The sequence below is a fragment of the Manis javanica genome, chromosome 13 (genome assembly GCF_040802235.1).
Source record: "Manis javanica isolate MJ-LG chromosome 13, MJ_LKY, whole genome shotgun sequence".
Classification (NCBI taxonomy): Eukaryota; Metazoa; Chordata; class Mammalia; order Pholidota; family Manidae; genus Manis; species Manis javanica.
The window spans coordinates 7288028-7307163 of record NC_133168.1 but is presented as its reverse complement, the minus strand read 5'-3'; the positions used below and the strand labels follow the sequence as shown (position 1 = coordinate 7307163).

General features: G+C 35.7%; 1 protein-coding gene across 4 annotated transcripts in view; it reads right to left on the bottom strand.

Annotated features, from left to right (window-relative positions):
* The window catches only part of ASCC3 (activating signal cointegrator 1 complex subunit 3), a 285280-nt gene that overhangs the window by 178949 nt on the left and 87195 nt on the right, over nucleotides 1-19136 (bottom strand). For all 4 annotated transcript variants that reach the window (XM_073220915.1, XM_073220914.1, XM_073220916.1 and 1 more), the window contains 2 exons: nucleotides 9097-9261; nucleotides 719-895 (listed from right to left, as the gene is read on the bottom strand). In XM_073220915.1, coding sequence (XP_073077016.1) covers nucleotides 719-895; nucleotides 9097-9261 — 342 coding nt within the window. The remainder of the gene's footprint in view (nucleotides 1-718; nucleotides 896-9096; nucleotides 9262-19136) is intronic.

Below are 19136 nucleotides of genomic sequence, written 5' to 3'. Positions count from 1 at the left end.
ATGTAATACATTAAAGACCAAGGTTGGTACAGTTACACATAATTCTATTTTGCTTTCTTTTATAAAAAGTCATATGGCTGGTGAATCTTCTCCTAATTTTATTTCTTCTACATTATGAAATGTATTATTAAACTGAATGATGAATATATAAATTTTAAGGAAAATATTCCTTCTTGATATATTGAAAGTCTAAAATAAGCAACATAATACTGCAATGATACATGGTAACACTGTTTATAGAATTAGATAAACTTTTCAGGCATTATGAAGAATTTCAGAAATGCCATATATATATATAATTAATATGACAATTATAAAACATTATAAGTGAAATAGGGCACCCACCTAAATAGCTGCTATTATGAAATTATTTTTTAATTGCATAAAAGACATTATTTATTCTAGGTGATCAAAGTCTGTATTACTGGTTTAATTAACAAAGACATTTCTCATTGGCCTTCAATCACATCGAAATAACTTTTTGAAACATTCTTATATATAAGTTGTATTCTTAGCTAAGAATACAAAATATAAATTGCAACTATAAGCAACTTTCTGGAGGATTTACTCTACTACATACAGTTGAGGAAATGTGCTTGATTTTGTTTAGCATGTTATATTTGTAACGTTTCTGAAATGGTCTAATCCCAAACGAGTACTAAACAATACATCAATAAAAATTTTTTAGAAAAGTATAATCATTAAAATGAATAGTTACCTTATTTGCACTTTTAACCCCCAGAAATGTCTGCCCAAGAGGAACTGGTCGAAAACGGCCATCAAAGTAGAAAAGTCCAATGCAGGGATTAACATGTAAAAACGTAGCAACATCGAGGTAGTTGGGTAAGGTTGCAGAGAGTCCAAGAATCCTTATCATACTCTGGGTGGATTCAACCTGTATGGGTTATATTATTTAATGCATGAGGTATATTCAACCTATCTGTATTTTTACTAAGTTTGAAATACATTTTAGTTTAGTATACAGTATAAGATACTCACAATAAAACAAAATCCTCAAAGAAATATGGAATAATAACATATAGTCTAAAAGACAGGTAATATAAAACTAGTCTAAACATGGCATCAGGAATAACATAAAATAATTAAAAATGTAATCTCAGGAGATTTCCTAAAGTTGGAAATTCTTAGCTAAATGTTTTCTTTTTTTTTTCCTAAAAATGTAACAAGATGAGTGACATGGGTTAGGTTTTAGTGTAAATTTTACCAATTTATAATTTCAGGTATTAAAAATATGTACTTTTTATTTCTGAAGTCTAAAATTTCAAAATCATTTTAAACACAAAAACTCAAAAGCCTGAAATAATTCAGATCAATTCCAGTGTTTTAAAAATTTTAATTAAAAATGCATAATTATATGACACAAGTATTTGAAGTATGTAAACTATTATGACACAAATAATTGATATATTGACTACAAATATTTGAATATACATATGTTCAATGAAAAATTATTTCCAGGGAACTAAAATTAAAAAAAACTATTGAGAACCCATTTATAAAATCAGTATTTTTCTTTCTCTTATTATAGATTGCTTACTTAATAATTCTTTGCCTATCATACTATTCTTTTTACTGTGTCATAATAACATATAGTTGAGTATACCAATAAAATAGATGAATTCTTGAGAACTAAATACAAGTAGCTATCCCATCATCACAAAGAATTTTTCAAATTAGTAAGCCAATTATCATCAAGCACATTAGAATCAAATAATTTCAAACTGATAACAAAACACAGGAGTTTGATTGTATGGAACAACAGTCAAAACATGGGAAAAAATTGCAAACCCCTCAAAGAAGGTATTAAGGCCACATTACTTATGTTCACTGGTGTAGTGCAATATTCAGATTTTGTTTTTAAACACTGCTGATAACACTGATTAATTTGTTCACCAATTATTTATTAAGCTCTTAATGACAGGACCAGTGCCAGTAGAGCAGGGGCTGAGAGTCTATGTGTAATAATGACAAAAAACACTGTGATGTGTTTGTACTATTAAGAACAGCCCTTCCATGAGAACAATGACGAGAAATCACTAATTAAACCTGAGTCAGTCAGAGAAGGCATATTGAGGTAATGGTTACCTGCATTCGAAGCTAAGAGAACAGCAGACAGGCAGGTAGGCCAAAAAGAATGCTGAGTTTAGGGTCCCACATTTAGCAAAACTAGTGGTATGAGATGACAGATGATGTGGTTGGAAATGTAGAAATGACCATGAAAGATCTCACATGCCATGGAATTTGTCCATTTTACTGATGATAAACAAACAGTATCCAGTTCTCTCCCAGTCAGGTCACCAGGTCTAATCCAATAATAGTTTATAGCATTCTTCTTTAAATTTTTTTAAATTGAAGAATAGTTGATATATAATATTATATTGGTTTCAGGAATAAAGCAGTGATTTGACAGCTATCTACATTATTAAATGCTCACCCCAATAACCGTAGTTATTATCAGTCAACATACAAAGATGTATAGTATTTTTACCTTTTTTAAGTTCCTAAACATTTAGTAGAAGTTCTGTCTTTTTAAATTTTGTTTATTCACAGGTTTTTTATTTGTGATTAGATTTGTTAGAGCTTTCTTTATCTTACTTAGTTTCTTAAAACCTAGCTTTTAAAAGTACTATTTCTATTGTTTTCCTGCATCATATTTAATTTTTCAACTTTATTATTTTTTTCTATTTGCTTTCTTCAGAATATTGTTCAAAATTATCTACCATTTAAAATTTAATAATGTATTTATAGTCCCTCCATTTGTTTCATGTTAGAGTATGATTCTTACTCTGAATTATAACTCTGGCTCTATTTGATAGGTTTCCATCATTTTCTAAAGAGTACTGAGTCTGTCTCCTCTCTGCTCCTTCCTTGGTCACTTACTGACTTCTAAGTGGCAGGAGACTGGTTTTTCTTTTTAAGTGGTCGGGTTGTAAATCTTCATTTATCAAATATAAATGTGATTGTATGTGTGTGCAGCATTCCTTTATCTTATGGAATTTATTTCTAAATTTCTACTATATGCTGTAAAGACTATGATCATTTCAATTTCTGCTTTAAAAAAATTATCTATGGAGATCTGAGATGAAGATAATTTACCTGTTCATGGGGTATACAACCTACATGTTTGATCCCTTTATCACATTAATTGTCTTCAAATTCTCTATAGTAGCAATACAGGAGTCAGCATTTGCCGGAAGAAGGTACTGTTTTATTCATCTACAATCTTCCCACTTTAGACTGGGTTATGAAATGTTGTTAAGGGGAATAATTTAGAGGATTAGCATGACACACTACAGGAACATTCACACCTAAACCCTAGGGTTGTGGCATTCTATAATATTCCTTCTGTCTGTGTTTTCACATCTCATCTGCTTTCATGTGTGTATATACTAGGCTTCCATGTAGAAGTCTGATTTTAAAAAGTTTCTTAGCAGGAGAAATGTTTGAAAATATCTGAGGTGACTTTAAAAGCACACATGACTTGGAATGAATTTGTCAAGTTAATTATCCTAAGACTAAATTTCCTTTCGAGAAAATTCATATAAAAAGATTTACATTCTTACAATATTATCATTTTTAAACATCTAGGAATGTTTAAGGCATTCTCACTTTCTTCCTCTCATATGGAAATAATTGGAATTACTGGAAGACATATAAGTAAAATTTTAATAATTTTCTTCGGTTTTTTAGATCCCTTCTATGTACACCTAATTTTGGTCAAAACGATTACATCATGCTGCTATCCTTAAGTTTGTACCTAAGTGAGCGGTTCTCAATGCCGATTTTCCTTGGATATTGTGATATAATGCACATACAAGTCTGGAAGTCCAAAAGCCTGGGTACACTCGCTGACACAAATGTTTTCAAACAGGTGCTAATATGAAGTCTGGTCCTGTAACTTCCAAACTCATTCTGTAAGTTCAGAGGTTATACCTGGGCCTATGTGAAGACAAAGTAAACCACAACCTATGAGATCTAATGGCTCCCTAAATCACCATGTAATTTTAGAACCTCAACAGAAGCTACACTGTGTTAGAATAGCTTTCTAAGGTTTTCTGTGCTAGGTTTAAATGTTGACATGCAATGTAAAACACTGCCATCTACTGGGGACATCTGGTTAATTCAAAAAGAATAAATAAATGGCTTTTTAATAAAAAGTTATAAACATTGCAATAACATGGAAATATGAGAAGGATCACGTAACCCCTTTTGTCAAGGAGATGAAAATCTAGTAAGAGGTATAGATGAAGGCAGAATTAATTATAGCAATTTGTGAAATTATAAGGAAGACTGTGATATGCTATAAAAATGTACAAAGGGAGGGAGTGCAGGAACACAGAAAAGCTCTAATTCATTCTGAATGGTGACCTAGGAAACACTTCAGGGTAGATACTTTGGCAGATGGAGGTCAGTAGGTTTTTCAATAGATGGGTGTGTGTAGTGATAGAGATACATAGTTTTACATTTATAATCCTTAATCTCATAACCAACAACATATTTATTCTGTCATAAATGAGGTTGTTTCATCTGTGAAAGAGGGCCAATTGCATTGGAAAGGAAGTGGGAAGGGACAGGTTTTATGCGTCTGGAAGTGAAGGCAGCTAAGCAGTATGCAGAAGTTAAAATCAGACAGACAGATTTGGGCTTCAACAGTCCTTAACATCCCAGTAAGGAATCTGAATACTTTTCTTAAGATAAAAAAATAGCAAATCAAAGATTTGTTAGCATAGTAGTAATAAACTATATAGTTAGAATTTGATTATATTGTGGAGATGCCAATGTCTATGATGAATATATATTTACATATATATAATATATATTTCTATATCATGTATTAAGATGTGTTATATATTTATAAAATGTTACATATAAGTCTATAATATATAGTATTTACATACATTATTTTCACATATTTTACATTATTTTTACATCTATAATTTTAAGGTAAATATGGAAAATATACATTTATAAAATATTTGGTAATGATTGCTTCAAGATATGTATGATACACAGTATTGTGTGTTTGTGTACATAGACACAGAAAGTGTTAGCGGCAGGCCTGCAATCTGTCTGCCCCTTCAACTGGGGGTGCTCAGGAAAGAAAGATGTGCTGATCAAGTACTCTTGTAAACATGCTGATGACAGACCTCCTGTTAAATGTACTACTGACATTTGCTTGGCCTCTAATGTTCTGTAGTTGCAGGCAAGCCCTTATCTGCTCACTGCTTTTGGCTAATGGGGGTAGTTGCTTAGGTGGCTCAAAGGCACGCACGCCTAGAATGTATGCATTCATGTGGCATGACCCCTGAAAAACATCACTGAGCTATGTTAAGTATCAGGGTATAAAATCAAAACATTTGTAATCAAATAATTCTCTTTTGTGTAAATGGCGCCCTGCATGCTTCTTTTAAGACTTCATATGGAAAATCTGGGCTAGAGCAGATTCACTGAAGCAAGAAAGGAGCTGGAAGTAGTGACGGCAGTTTCAGACTTCCCCACGCTTCACCTTTGTCTCACAACTACCTGTGACCTTGAAACTATCTTAAGTTGGATAGTAGCTAAATTCTCTGATTTTTGTGTACCTGTTTTGAATATTTCAACCCTTTGTGTTTTGTGTGTCTACATGTATATTCCACATATTTTTAATTTATGTGGTAAAAAGTAAACATGTCCCAACCAACCCTGTAATACCCCCCAAATATGTTGTTGGTTATGAGATTAAGGATTATAAATATAAAACTATGTATCTCTATCACTACACACACCCATCTATTGAAAAACCTACTGACCTTCTCCGTCTGCCAAAGTATCTACCCTGAAGTGTTTCCTAGTTCACCATTCAGAATGAATTAGAGCTTTTCTGTGTTCCTGCACTCCCTCCCTTTGTACATTTTTATAGCATATCCACCCCCACTATAAAACCAGTTTTATAGCTTGCTGCATGTCCTTCCAGGTAAAGGCACCCTACTTTACCCCAGCCTAAAATCCAAACATAAGCAAGAACTCTGTTAACTATCTCCACAGCACCTTGAACTAAGTGGCTGGCACAGAGTAGTTGCTTAATAAATGTTCACTAAATGGATGAATGATATTCTATCACATCATTGTTCTTTACACAAATGAGATTGTCATATCTATATATAATAGCTTGCTTTTTCAGTGAAGAATATTACAGATATCTTTAAAGCCTGTTTACATAGATCTACCTCATTTTTTTTAAGAGCTGCAAAGCAGCATTTAATTATATGACTGTTAATATCAATTTATTGAACTACTTCTTTTATTTTGGACATTGGAGTTGTTTCTAAGATATTTTGCATTAACAAGAGAGCTTCATATGCTGTTCATATATACATGTGTTCATACTATTATTCCAGATTCCTAGAAGAGCAAATAGAGGTGACTCGAGAGTGGGCCCTTTCAAACTGCATTCTTTTTTCACTCTGGCCAGTCTGACTAAAGAGAAATGTCTCATGTTGATTTGGATTACTTTTAAGCATCTTTTCTATGATTATTGGTATCCTTATTTCTAATGTAAAGTGTTTTCCCCAAGTTTTATGAATGTATGTATTTCTTATTACTTTATAATATAAAGGACATTTAAACATCTAAATAATAATAATAATAATAATAATAATAATAATAATAATAATAATAAAAGTAATACCATATATTTTGTTATTCTTACACTTTAACTTTTTTGGAGGTATCTTTACCAGTCATCAGTTTTTAATATTTACATGTCTACATTCTACTTGTGTCCTCTGTATAACCTTAGGAGCTTCGCATTTTCCATAGAACTGCTCTATCCCAAGGTTATTAAAAAAAGCTCTCTTATATTTTCTTTAATGTATTGAGAGTTTTGCTTGATAACAGTTAAACTATTGTCCTATCTAGAATTTTATAGTATAATTTACCAGATTAAAACACATTACTTTAAAACATTAAAAAATGTAGTATAATTTCCTAAAGTTTTGTACTGCTTTTTTATATGAAGCTCCCATACACAGATCTGGCTCAGAGATACATACGGTATGAAATATAACAGAATGGATGCCTAGTCACTGGGGTGAGGGAGACTGCCAGGTAGGAGAGAACACCTGAGTGTGACTCCCAGTGTTTGGGCCCGAGAACCAAGTGGTCGTGATGCATATGTAATACACACGGAAGGTGACAGAGGCATGTTAGCAAGACATGTCTATGGGACATCAGCATGGAGACTTACAAGTGAGTTTGCTATACCTAGAAGTCACTGGGGAAGATGTGGACTACACAGAGAGATTCAGGTGACACAAGCAGAGAAATGTCATTTTCCCAGGGTAAAGATATAGAAATAAAAAAGAAGATGGCGAGTCTTGGAGAATGTAAACATTTCAAGGGTGAGAAAATGAGACAGCAAAGGAGCCTGAGAAAGGGCAGCTAAGTAGGTGAAAAAAAAAATTCAAGTGAAGAAAACCAGCACAGAGTGGCATCTTGGAGTCAAAAGGAAAAAAAGTTTCAACACTGAGGAAATGAAGCATCATATCAAATATCAAATATGAGTAATATTAAAAGGTTAAAGAAAGGAATTGGTTTGAGGACTATCTTTTGGATTTGGCAACTGGCAATCCAGGTAAAAAGATTTTATTATCTATGTTGGAACAATACGCAGACTGTAGTGGCTGAAAGTCAGAAGGGAAACAGTGGTGAGACGTTAGTATTTCCAGAAGCTTGGTGGTAAAAAGAGCCTCATTCAGAGGAAGTTACTGGAGAGGGCCAGGTGTGAGGGAAGATTTTCGGTAAAGATGAGAAGGATTTTCCAATTCTTTTATGCTGAAGAGACAGTGCCCACTGAGAGGGAGAAATTAAGACACAAGAGGAAGAAAAGGGTACCTTACAGAGTGAAGCGCAAGGGAACAAGGGGGTCTCGTCAAGGATGAGGGCTTAAATGATGAGTGTGGATTTGGGGCTGGCCTTGAGGTTTTTGTCTCGGTGGGGAGAGCAAGGAGAAGCAATGGAAAGTGAAGGAGTTCAAGCATGAAGGACACTATTTCCATTCAATAAAAAGTATTGTCATACAGGAATGAGACATGACAGTGGGAAGAGTCACTTAAGAGAAACAGAAGAAAAGTTGCTTAGAAGTTAGAGGGTGATCCCAATGGTCCAGGTAAATTCAGAGTCTATGAACGTAAGTGACTCTAGTCTAACTCACTGTGCAGTCACCTCTGCTAGTGCTTTGTGGTCTGGCTGGAGGCGCAGACACTGTTCAACTCATGCATGGTTGGAATTTTGCCAGGTACGGGATAAGTAAGTTAAGGTAATTGACAAAAGAAAACCTGGTCATGGAGTCCTGGCTGTTTCAGAAAGAAAAAAAAGCCAGGAGAAAATGGACCAAAGACAGTAACAGACAGGGAGTTAAGAAACTCAAGTTATTGATTAGGTTGAAAAATCAGTATTCATCTATTATCAATACATGTACAGTCTACCAACATCATTATCATTTTAATACTCATAAGTATTGTAAGATAGCTTATCTTTTCACTTAATGAAAAGAGGAGCTGAGAGAAAACAATCACAAGACATTGGTAAATTTACTGATATTGGTATGGACTATTTATGAATGATTACCAGGTCCCTTTTTAAAAATAATGATAAGGACTATGCACATGAGGTGATTTTATTCCATTTTATCTAGTGTATCAGAAAAATTATAAATCATATTTGGATTTTTCCAGGGGGGAGAGGTGGGGTGCAGTGAGGCAAGAAGTAGACGAAGTCACTAACACGCGCCTGTGTTCTGCCACATCTTACTATTATGGCCTAGTCAGTATTAGACCTAGCTTTGTAGCACAGGTATAGAATATAAGTTTTCCTGTATTTAGTTTGGTTAATTTAAAGAGACTTCAGTATACAATTAAGACTTGGAAAGAACAAAGTGTACTTTTAATATGAAAACGAAATGTGGGTTTCTCTGTACTAAAACTATCTTTATCCCCATGACCAATACATGTTACTAACATTTATTTGAGTGCTGTATTTGAGTTTGAAAACTTACTCATCCTCCAAAATAAGCTTAAAAATAACTCCCCCTCTTACCTGCCGTAAAGTACGTGCCACTATGCTTTCTAATACTGGTCCTCTATCTTCATGCAGTAAATGAACTTCATCAAGAATAAGGAGTTTTACAATTTGAGAAAGAGCTACATCCCCAACACTCTTTCTTGTCACTACATCCCATTTTTCTGGTGTGGTCACAAGCATCTGTAAGATAAGAAAAGATAATCAAATTTTAAAAGGGGAAAAAGTCACATAGATTATTTAAATTTCAATGGTGTCATTCAAAAAGAAATATGACTGGTGACTTCTATTTAGATCTAATAAAAACTGTTAAAAATAACCCAGAATGATATCTGATTCACTGTAGACAATGGTCCTTTGAAGAGTGGTGTGTCACCTCACTGAAGCTGTGATATTAAACAGTTATTTAAAACTCAGTGAAGGATGTCTCTCAGTAAATTGTAGAGTGAAGTGCACAAAGTACACAACTTTTTAAAAAACTATCTTACAATGTAAGAAACAAATGATCCTATCCTTGGAACTAACATGTACTAATAGTGGCCTTTATTTTCAAAAGGACAAAGAAATGAACAAAGCTTTCAAAGGAAATGAAAAAGAAACCAAGATCCACTCTATGAATGGTCACTTGTTTTTACCTGTTCAAATTTGGAGGAAACTTTACTATCGATACACAGTTTTTAAAAACTGTCCTTTAATGTCAACTAGTTTATACAGTATTTAATGCTGAAAACTAATATATATAATACAGGATGCCTGGAACATAACAGCAACTCAAACTATGAGTCCTGGTGGTCCTGGGCATGTAGAGCAGGAGACAGGCTCAGGGTATGTGTATAAGCTTCATTTGACATGAAGGTGTGATTACAAATCTATTTGCTTTCTACATATTGAATTGTTCGTGTCCTTTAAAATCATGCTATTGCAGAGAAAAAGATGACATGCTTAATAATTTCTTCTACTACAGTAACACTACTTTAGAGAATAAGCCCATAAGGTGGACAGTTTAAAGAACACATGAGGTAACAAATCAAAACTAAAGCTTCTCCTAGCCAGGGTATCAGATGTAGAGACTGATGACAATCACAACCCAGCTGGGCTTTTTGAAGGGGTAATGGAGATGGAGGTCACACTGTTCTCTTGGCATTTTTGTTATGTTATTTCACATCTGTTTAAGTCACCTCTGGAGATGACAATAATTCTATTGTTTTTACACTGGTGCAAATTATATATAAATTCTCAACAAATGCACAATCCAAGTTTGCCGATATGATCTGTTGCATTATTACAAATATCACTGCTCTCATTTTGAAATGAACTATATTAACTACAAAATTTATTAGCTGTACTTTAACAGAACATTAATGAACAAACCGTACCGCAGCAGATTAAGGAATTCACATCTCAGCTGTGAAAAGTGCTATCCAAACCTGAACGGCAAAACACTGACCTCACATCAAATTTTACAGGAGAGACATGGTACTGGAATCAACCACAGCAGATGTACAATGAACTCTGAGATCTAAAATGCTGTAACATCTCTTTCATATTCCAGTTAACTTAAACAGAACTTTTACTTTGAATAACGTCAAATTTAAAATAGCCCAAGATACATTATCATATATACACCCAGGGCTCACTTACTAACAATCCTCTCCATTAAAGTTTAGAAAATCATGCATAGCTGTTTTCAAAATAAAAACTCTCCTAAAATATAAATTAAAACATATAAGTTTAATATGTTAACATCACATTAAAACATATAAGTTTATTATAAGTAAATGTTGGGAAAGATAAAAAGTATATCATTAAATTATAATAATAAACACAAAGTGTGGCTTCCTATTCACCATGAACTTAGAATACTGTGCTAACACTTCTTATAATTTTCAGAGAAAGTAGTTTGGCAACAATTAAGTTGTAATATTAAAGTTTTCAGATAACAGAAAGCTATACCAAGCAGATCTTAAAAATCCATTCTAGCATTTTGTTTATTATGCTTTACTTTCAGCATGGGGCAAAGTGGCTTTATATACTTCATCACATCAGTTCCCTGAGCTAAAATGGCTAGAAAATAAAGTGCCACATTTGCTTAATGAATTGGAACTCATGCGAAACCTTTCTATTTGCTCTTGTACTGGGGCATAGGCTAACTGTCAATATTCTTCCTGTCAACTTAAATTTCTCTCAATACATGTACTTATTCCCTCAAAGTATAAAAATCATTATTTGAAACGATTCCAATTTTAGCCTGTCCGCCAGGAAAATGGCACAGCTGAGGTGCTGTATACCACAACTGTGCCAAAAATTTGGTGTATTCAATTTTAAAATGCTCATTCATTTTGACAGAAAAACCAAAGGACCTAAGACTTTCTAGAACCAATTCATCTGGTAATTCACTTAAACGTCAACATTAACATTATTATTATTATTTGCCTTTTAGAACCTTGTGACCCAGGGGAAATCATTTTATCTCTCCTTTTTTCCTCCCCAGTTTTACTGAAATACTGACACACAATGTGGATTTAAGGTGTACAGTGTGATTTGATGCACACATATGTTGCACAGTGATTACCATAACAAGGTTAATTATTACCTCCATCCCCTCACATAATTACCTGGTGGGGGGGGGCAGTGAACAATTAAACATTTAAAATTGACTCTCTTAACAACTTTCAAGTACATAATACAGTATTGTTAATTACAGTCACCAGGCTGAGCATGAGGTCACCAGAACATAGTCCTCTTACTAGACCAACATCTCCCCACTTCCCCCAAACCCCACCAGCCACTGGCAACCACCATTCTCCTCTCTCTTTCTCTGAGTTTGACTGAATCCCACATTAGGTGAGAACACAGTATTCGCTCTCTGTCTGACTCACTTCACTTGGCATAATGGCCTCAAGGTCCATGCACGTTGCTGAAAAAGGCTGGATTTCCCCCCTTGTTATGGCTGACTAATATTCCATTGTACACATATAGCACATTTTCTTTATCCAGTTTTCCGCTGATGGACACTTAGGTTGTTTCCTTGCCTTAGCTATTATGAAAAATGTGGCAAACAACACAGGGGTGTATGGGGATGCTGAATTTTGTCAAATTATTTTTCTGTATGTATTAAGATGATCAGATTATTATTCTTTTCATTCTGTTACTGTGGTGTTTGTTTATTCAGAGTTTCTATTTCTCCCTGAGTCAGCAGGCTGTATGTTTCCTGGAATTTATCCATTTCTTCTGGGTCATCCAATCTGCTGATGCAGAACTGTCCACAGTGATCTCTTAGGTCCTTTCTGTTTCTGGGGTGTCAGCTGCAATGTCTCTTCTTTCGTTTCTGATTTTATTTATTTCAGTTTTCTCTTTTTTTTGCTGTCTACCTAAGGCTTTGTTAATTTTACTTATCTTCTGAAAAACAACCAGCTCTTACATTTGTTGACCTTTTCTTTGTTTTTCTCTATTTCATTTATTTCCACTCTGATTTTTGTTATTTCCATCCTTCGCTAACTTTGGGCTTAGTCTGTTCTTTTTTTATAGTTCCTTGAGGTGTAAAGTTGGGTTGTCTATTTGTGAACTTATTCTTTCTAATGTAGGCTTACCACTATAAACTTCCTCTTAAAACTGTTCTTGCTGTATCCCATAGGCACTTAAACATTATTATTAAAAATTTTCCTTACATCTGTGTATAGTAAAATTACAATATTTAGTCTTCCATGATTGTTTCATGACTACTCAATTATTATTTTCTCTAGGTGAAATATATTACCCTTCTTGGGAGGGGGTTGGGGGAGAAAGGTAAACTTCTACTATGAACTTTTAATAATTATTGCATAATCCACTAATTGGACACTACGGTAAACTCTTTATCAAAACACACTAGAGGCAATGCTTTATAGAATGAAGAATGTTGTGCCTGAATCCAAGTATTCATAGACTTGTCCCAAAACTGAATTCTTTAAATTTCAAGGTAAATAATGCTTCCTTCAGTATATTTTCTGTGGTGAAAACAGTCAGGTTGGAGTCATTACAAATCGCCATTTTGATGCTATAAATGTAGACCAGGCAATAGTTTTCAGGATTCAGGAAGTTTATCTTCCTTTTTAAAATATATAATCCATGCCTTGTCAACAAACAAGTTTATAAATTATATGTATGTTTTACTTTAAAGATTAAATCTACGATGTCACAGTTAGATTCCATAAACATACATAAAATTTCAGTTTTACTAACCTCTGCTATATAAATGTCAAGTCTGATTGATGGCAACAGCCCCATAATGAGATCTGACAGATTGGAAATTATACCTGCCCCTTAGGACACTACAACAAATCAGTTAGTTCCAACTACTTGCTTTTCTAAGTTTTTTTATATTCCTTCCTCTTCTATTGGTTCACATGCATGAGTGCCATTCACATATACAGCAGAAGTCTTCTGAAGTATCTACAGTAGTTATAGTCATTATGTCAAGGACCAGAGCTTTCAATTATAAAAACATAAAAATAAATTGGAAACATCCATTCATGATAAAAACTCTCAACAAAATGGGTATAGAAGGCAAGTACCTCAACATAATAAAGGCCATATATGACAAACCCACAGCCAACATCATACTGAACAGCGAGAAGCTGAGAGCTTTTCCTCTAAGATTGGGAACAAGACAAGGATGCCCACTTTCCCCACTTTTATTCAACATAGTACTGGAGGTCCTAGCCACGGCAATCAGATAACACAAAGAAATAAAAGGCATCCAGACTGGCAAGGAAGAAGTTAAACTGTCCCTGTTTGCAGATGACATGATATTGTACATAAAAACCCTAAAGAATCCACTCCAACACTACTAGATCTAATATCTGAATTCAGCAAAGTTGAATGACACAAAATTAATGTACAGAAATCTGTGGCATTCTTATACACTAACAATGAACTAGCAGAAAGAGAATCAGGAAAACAATTCCATTCACAATTGCATCAAAAAGAATAAAATATCTAGGAATAAACCTAACCAAGGAAGTGAAAGACCTATACTCTGAAAACTACAAGACACTCTTAAGAGAAATTAAAGAAGAAACCAATAAATGGAAACACATCCTGTGCTCATGGATAGGAAGAATTAATATTGTCAAAATGGCCATCCTGCCTAAAGCAATCTATAGATTCAATGCAATTCCTATCAAAATACCAACAGCATTCTTCAACGAACTAGAGAAAATCGTTCTAAAATTCATACGGGGGCGGAGCCAACATGGCGGCGTGAGTAGGACAGTGGGAATCTCCTCCCAAAAACATATATATTTTTGAAAATACAACAAATACAACTAATCCTAAAAGAGAGACCAGAAGACACAGGACAACAGCCTGACTACATCGACTAGTGCAAGAGCCCAGCGCCTGGTGAAAGGGGTAAGATACAAGCCCCGGCCGGCGGGACCCGAGCGCCCCTCCCCTCAGCTCCCGGCGGGAGGGAGAGGGAGCCCAGGACTGCTAAACACCCAGCACCAGCCACCCGCACCAGAGCGCAGACACGGTGCATGCGTGGAGGGCTGGAAACTAGGGAAATAGGGCAGCAAAACCTCTGAGCGGGTGCGGAAGCTGATGCCCCTGTGACAAAGAAAAGCGAGTGCTCTTTGAAAGTCTTAAAGGGACAGGGATTTAACAGCTAGACGGATACAACACAGGACACAGCCCAGTGGCTGGAAATTACAGGGAAAACTGGGCGCACTAACCCCCTGGGCAACAGCTCTGAGACCCCTCATGGAGGTAAACAGCCAAACAGCCCCCCCTCCGCCCCGAGTCCTTTACCCCTCCTGGCGCTGCGAAAGCAGAGAAACAGCCTAAGGCAAAACACGCCCACAGAAAGGCAGAAAGGAAAATTCCTACACTTCAGCCGGGCAAGACACAAAGACCCAGCCTACACGCAATTACCAAACACAAGCCACTAGGGGTCGCAGTTTTCCCAGTAAAGAAAGGCCAGTAGCAAGTGAAAAGTTTGGCCCTCCCAGCTGACAGTCAATAGCACCTGTCAACATGAAAAGGCAAAAAAATATGATCCAGACAAGACTAACCCAGACAGCTTCGGCATCTGCTACATCTTCCCCTGAGAAGGAACCTGGGGAGATAGATTTAGCCAGTCTTCCTGAAAAAGAATTCAAAACAAAAGTCATAATCATGCTGATGGACTTGCAGAGAAATATGCAAGAACTAAGGAAGGAGAATACAGAAATAAAACAAGCTCTGGAAGGACTTCAAAAGAGAATGGACGAAATGCAAGAGACCATTAATGGTCTAGAAAACAGAGAACAGGAACACAGAGAAGCTGATGCAGAGAGAGATAAAAGGATCTCCAGGAATGAAAGAATCCTAAGAGAGCTGAGTGACCAATCAAAAAGGAAAAATATATGCATTATAGGGATACCAGAAGAAGAAGAGAGAGAAAAAGGGATAGAAAGTGTCTTTGAGGAAATAATTGCTGAAAACTACCCCAAACTAGGGGAAGAAATGGCCTCTCAGACCACAGAGGTACACAGAACTCCCATGACAAGGGATCCAAGGAGGGCAACACCAAGACACATAATAATTAAAATGGCAAAGATCAAAGACAAGGACAAAGTATTAAAGGCAGCCAGAGAGAAAAAAAAGGTTACCTACAAAGGAAAACCCATCAGGCTATCATCAGACTTCTCAACAGAAACCCTACAGGCCAGAAGAGAATGGCATGATATACTTAATGCAATGAAACAGAAGGGCCTCGAACCAAGACTACTGTATCCAGCACAAATATCATTTAAATATGAAGGAGGGATTAAACAATTCCCAGACAAGCAGAAGTTGAGGGAATTTGGCTCCCACAAACCACCTCTACAGGGCATCTTACAGGGACAGCTCTAGATGGAAGCACTCCGAAAAACAGCGCAGACCAAAACACCCAACATATAAAGAAGGGAGGAGGAGGAATAAGAAGGGAGAGAAATAAAGAATCATCAGACCGCGTGTATAATAGCTCAACAAGCGAGTTAAGTTAGACAGTAAGATAGTAAAGACGCGAACCTTGAACCTTTGGTAACCACAAACTTAAAGCCTGCAATGGCAATAAGTTCATACCTTTCAATAATCACCCTAAATGTAAATGGACTGAATGCACCAATCAAAAGACACAGAGTAACAGAATGGATAAAAAAGCAAGATCCATCCATATGCTGCTTACAAGACACTCACCTCAAACCCAAAGACATGTACAGACTTGAAGTCAAGGGATGGAAAAAGATATTTCAGGGAAACAACAAAGAGAAGAAAGCAAGTGTTGCAATTCTGGTATCAGACAAGACAGACTTCAAAATAAAGAAAGTAACAGAAGACAAAGAAGGACATTACATAATGATAAAGGGCTCAGCCCAACAAGAGGATATAACCATTATAAATATATATGCACCCAATACAGGAGCACCAACATACCTGAAACAAATATTAACTGAACTAAAGGAGAAAATAGAATGCAATACATTCGTTCCAGGAGACTTCAACATACAACTCACTCCAAAGGACAGATCCACCAGACAGAAAATAAGTAAGGACACAGAGGCACTGAACAACACACTAAAACAGATGGACCTAATAGACATCTACAGAACTCTACCTCCAAAAGCAACAGGAAACACATTCTTCTCAAGTGCACATGGAACATTCTCCAGAATAGACCACATACTAGCCCACAAAAAGAGCCTCAGTAAATTCCAAAAGACTGAAATCCTACCAACCAACTTTTCAGACCACAAAGGCATAAAACTAGAAATAAACTGTACAAAGAAAGCAAAAAGGCTCATAAACACATGGAGGCTTAACAACATGCTCTTAAATAATCAATGGATCAATGACCAAATCAAAATGGAGATCCAGCAATATATGAAAACAAACGACAACAACAACACTAAGCCCCAACTTCTGTGGGACACAGCAAAACCAGTCTTAAGAGGAAAGTACATAGCAATCCAAGCATATTTAAAAAAGGAATAACAATCCCAAATAAATGGTCTAATGTCACAATTATTGAAATTGGAAAAAGAAGAACAAATGAGGCCTAAGGTCAGCAGAAGGGGGGACATAATAAAGATCAGAGAAGAAATAAATAAAATTGAGAAGAATAAAACACTAGCAAAAATCAATGAAACCAAGAGCTGGTTCTTCAAGAAAATAAACAAAATAGACAAGCCTCTAGCCAGACTTATTAAGAGGAAAAGAGAGTCAACACAAATCAACTATCAGAAAAGAGAAAGGAAAAATCATGACGGACCCCACAGAAATACAAAGAATTATTAGAGAATACTATGAAAACCTATATGCTAACAAGCTGGGAAACCTAGGAGAAATGGACAACTTCCTAGAAAAATACAACCTTACGAGACTGACCCTGAAAGAAACAGAAAATCTAAACAGACCAATTACCAGCAATGAAATTGAAGTGGTAATCAAAAAACTATCAAAGAACAAAACCCCCGGGCCAGATGGATTTACCTCAGAATTTTATCAGACATACAGGGAAGACATAATACCCATTCTCCTTAAAGTTTTCCAGAAAATAGAAGAGGAGGGGATACTCCCAAACTCATTCTATGAAGCTAACATCACCGTAATACCAAAACTAGGCAAAGACCCCACCAAAAAAGAAAACTACAGACCAATATTCCTGATGAACGTAGATGCAAAAATACTCAACAAAATATTAGCAAACCGAATTCAAAAATACATCAAAAGGATGGTACACCATGACCAAGTGGGATTCATCCCAGGGATGCAAGGATGGCACAACATTTGAAAGTCCATCAACATCATCCACCACATGAACAAAAAGAAAGACAAAAACCACATGATGATCTCCATAGATGCTGAAAAAGCATTTGACAAAGTTCAACATCCATTCATGATAAAAACTCTTAGCAAAATGGTAATAGAGGGCAAGTACCTCAACATAATAAAGGCCATCTATGAAAAACCCACAGCCAACAATATATTGAACAGCGAGAAGCTGAAAGCTTTTCCTCTGAGATCGGGAACGAGACAGGGATGCCCACTCTCCCCACTGTTATTTAACATAGTATTGGAGGTCCTAGCCACGGCACTCAGACAAAACAAAAAAATACAAGGAATCCAGATTGGTAAAGAAGAAGTTAAACTGTCACTATTTGCAGATGACATGATACTGTACATAAAAAACCCTAAAGACTCCACCCCAAAACTACTAGAACTGATATCGGAATACAGCAAGGTTGCAGGATACAAAATCAACACACAGAAATCTGAGGCTTTCCTATACACTACCAATGAACCAACAGAAAGAGAAAACAGGGAAACAACTCCATTCACAATTGCATCAAAAAAAATAAAATACCTAGGAATAAACCTAACCAAGGAAGTGAAAGACCTATACTCTGAAAACTACAAGTCACTCTTAAGAGAAACTGAAGGGGACACTAACAGATGGAAACACATCCCATGCTCGTGGCTAGGAAGAATTAATATCGTCAAAATGGCCATCCTGCCCAACGCAAAATACAGATTTGATGCAATCCCTCTCAAATTACCAGCAACATTCTTCAATGAACTGGAACAAATAATTCAAAAATTCATATGGAAACACCAAAGACCCCGAATAGCCAAAGCAATCCTGAGAAAGAAGAATAAAGTAGGGGGGATCTCACTCCCCAACTTCAAGCTCTACTACAAAGCCATAGTAATCAAGATAATTTGGTACTGGCACAAGAACAGAGCCACAGACCAATGGAACAGACTAGAGAATCCAGACATTAACCCAGACATATATGGTCAATTAATATTTGATAAAGGAGCCATGGACATACAATGGGGAAATGACAGTCTCTTCAACAGATGGTGCTGGCAAAACTGGACAGCTACATGTAGGAGAATGAAACTGGACCATTGTCTAACCCCATATACAAAAGTAAACTCAAAATGGATCAAAGACCTGAATGTAAGTCATGAAACCATTAAACTCTTAGAAAAAAACATAGGCAAAAACCTCTTAGACATAAACATGACTGACCTCTTCTTGAACATAT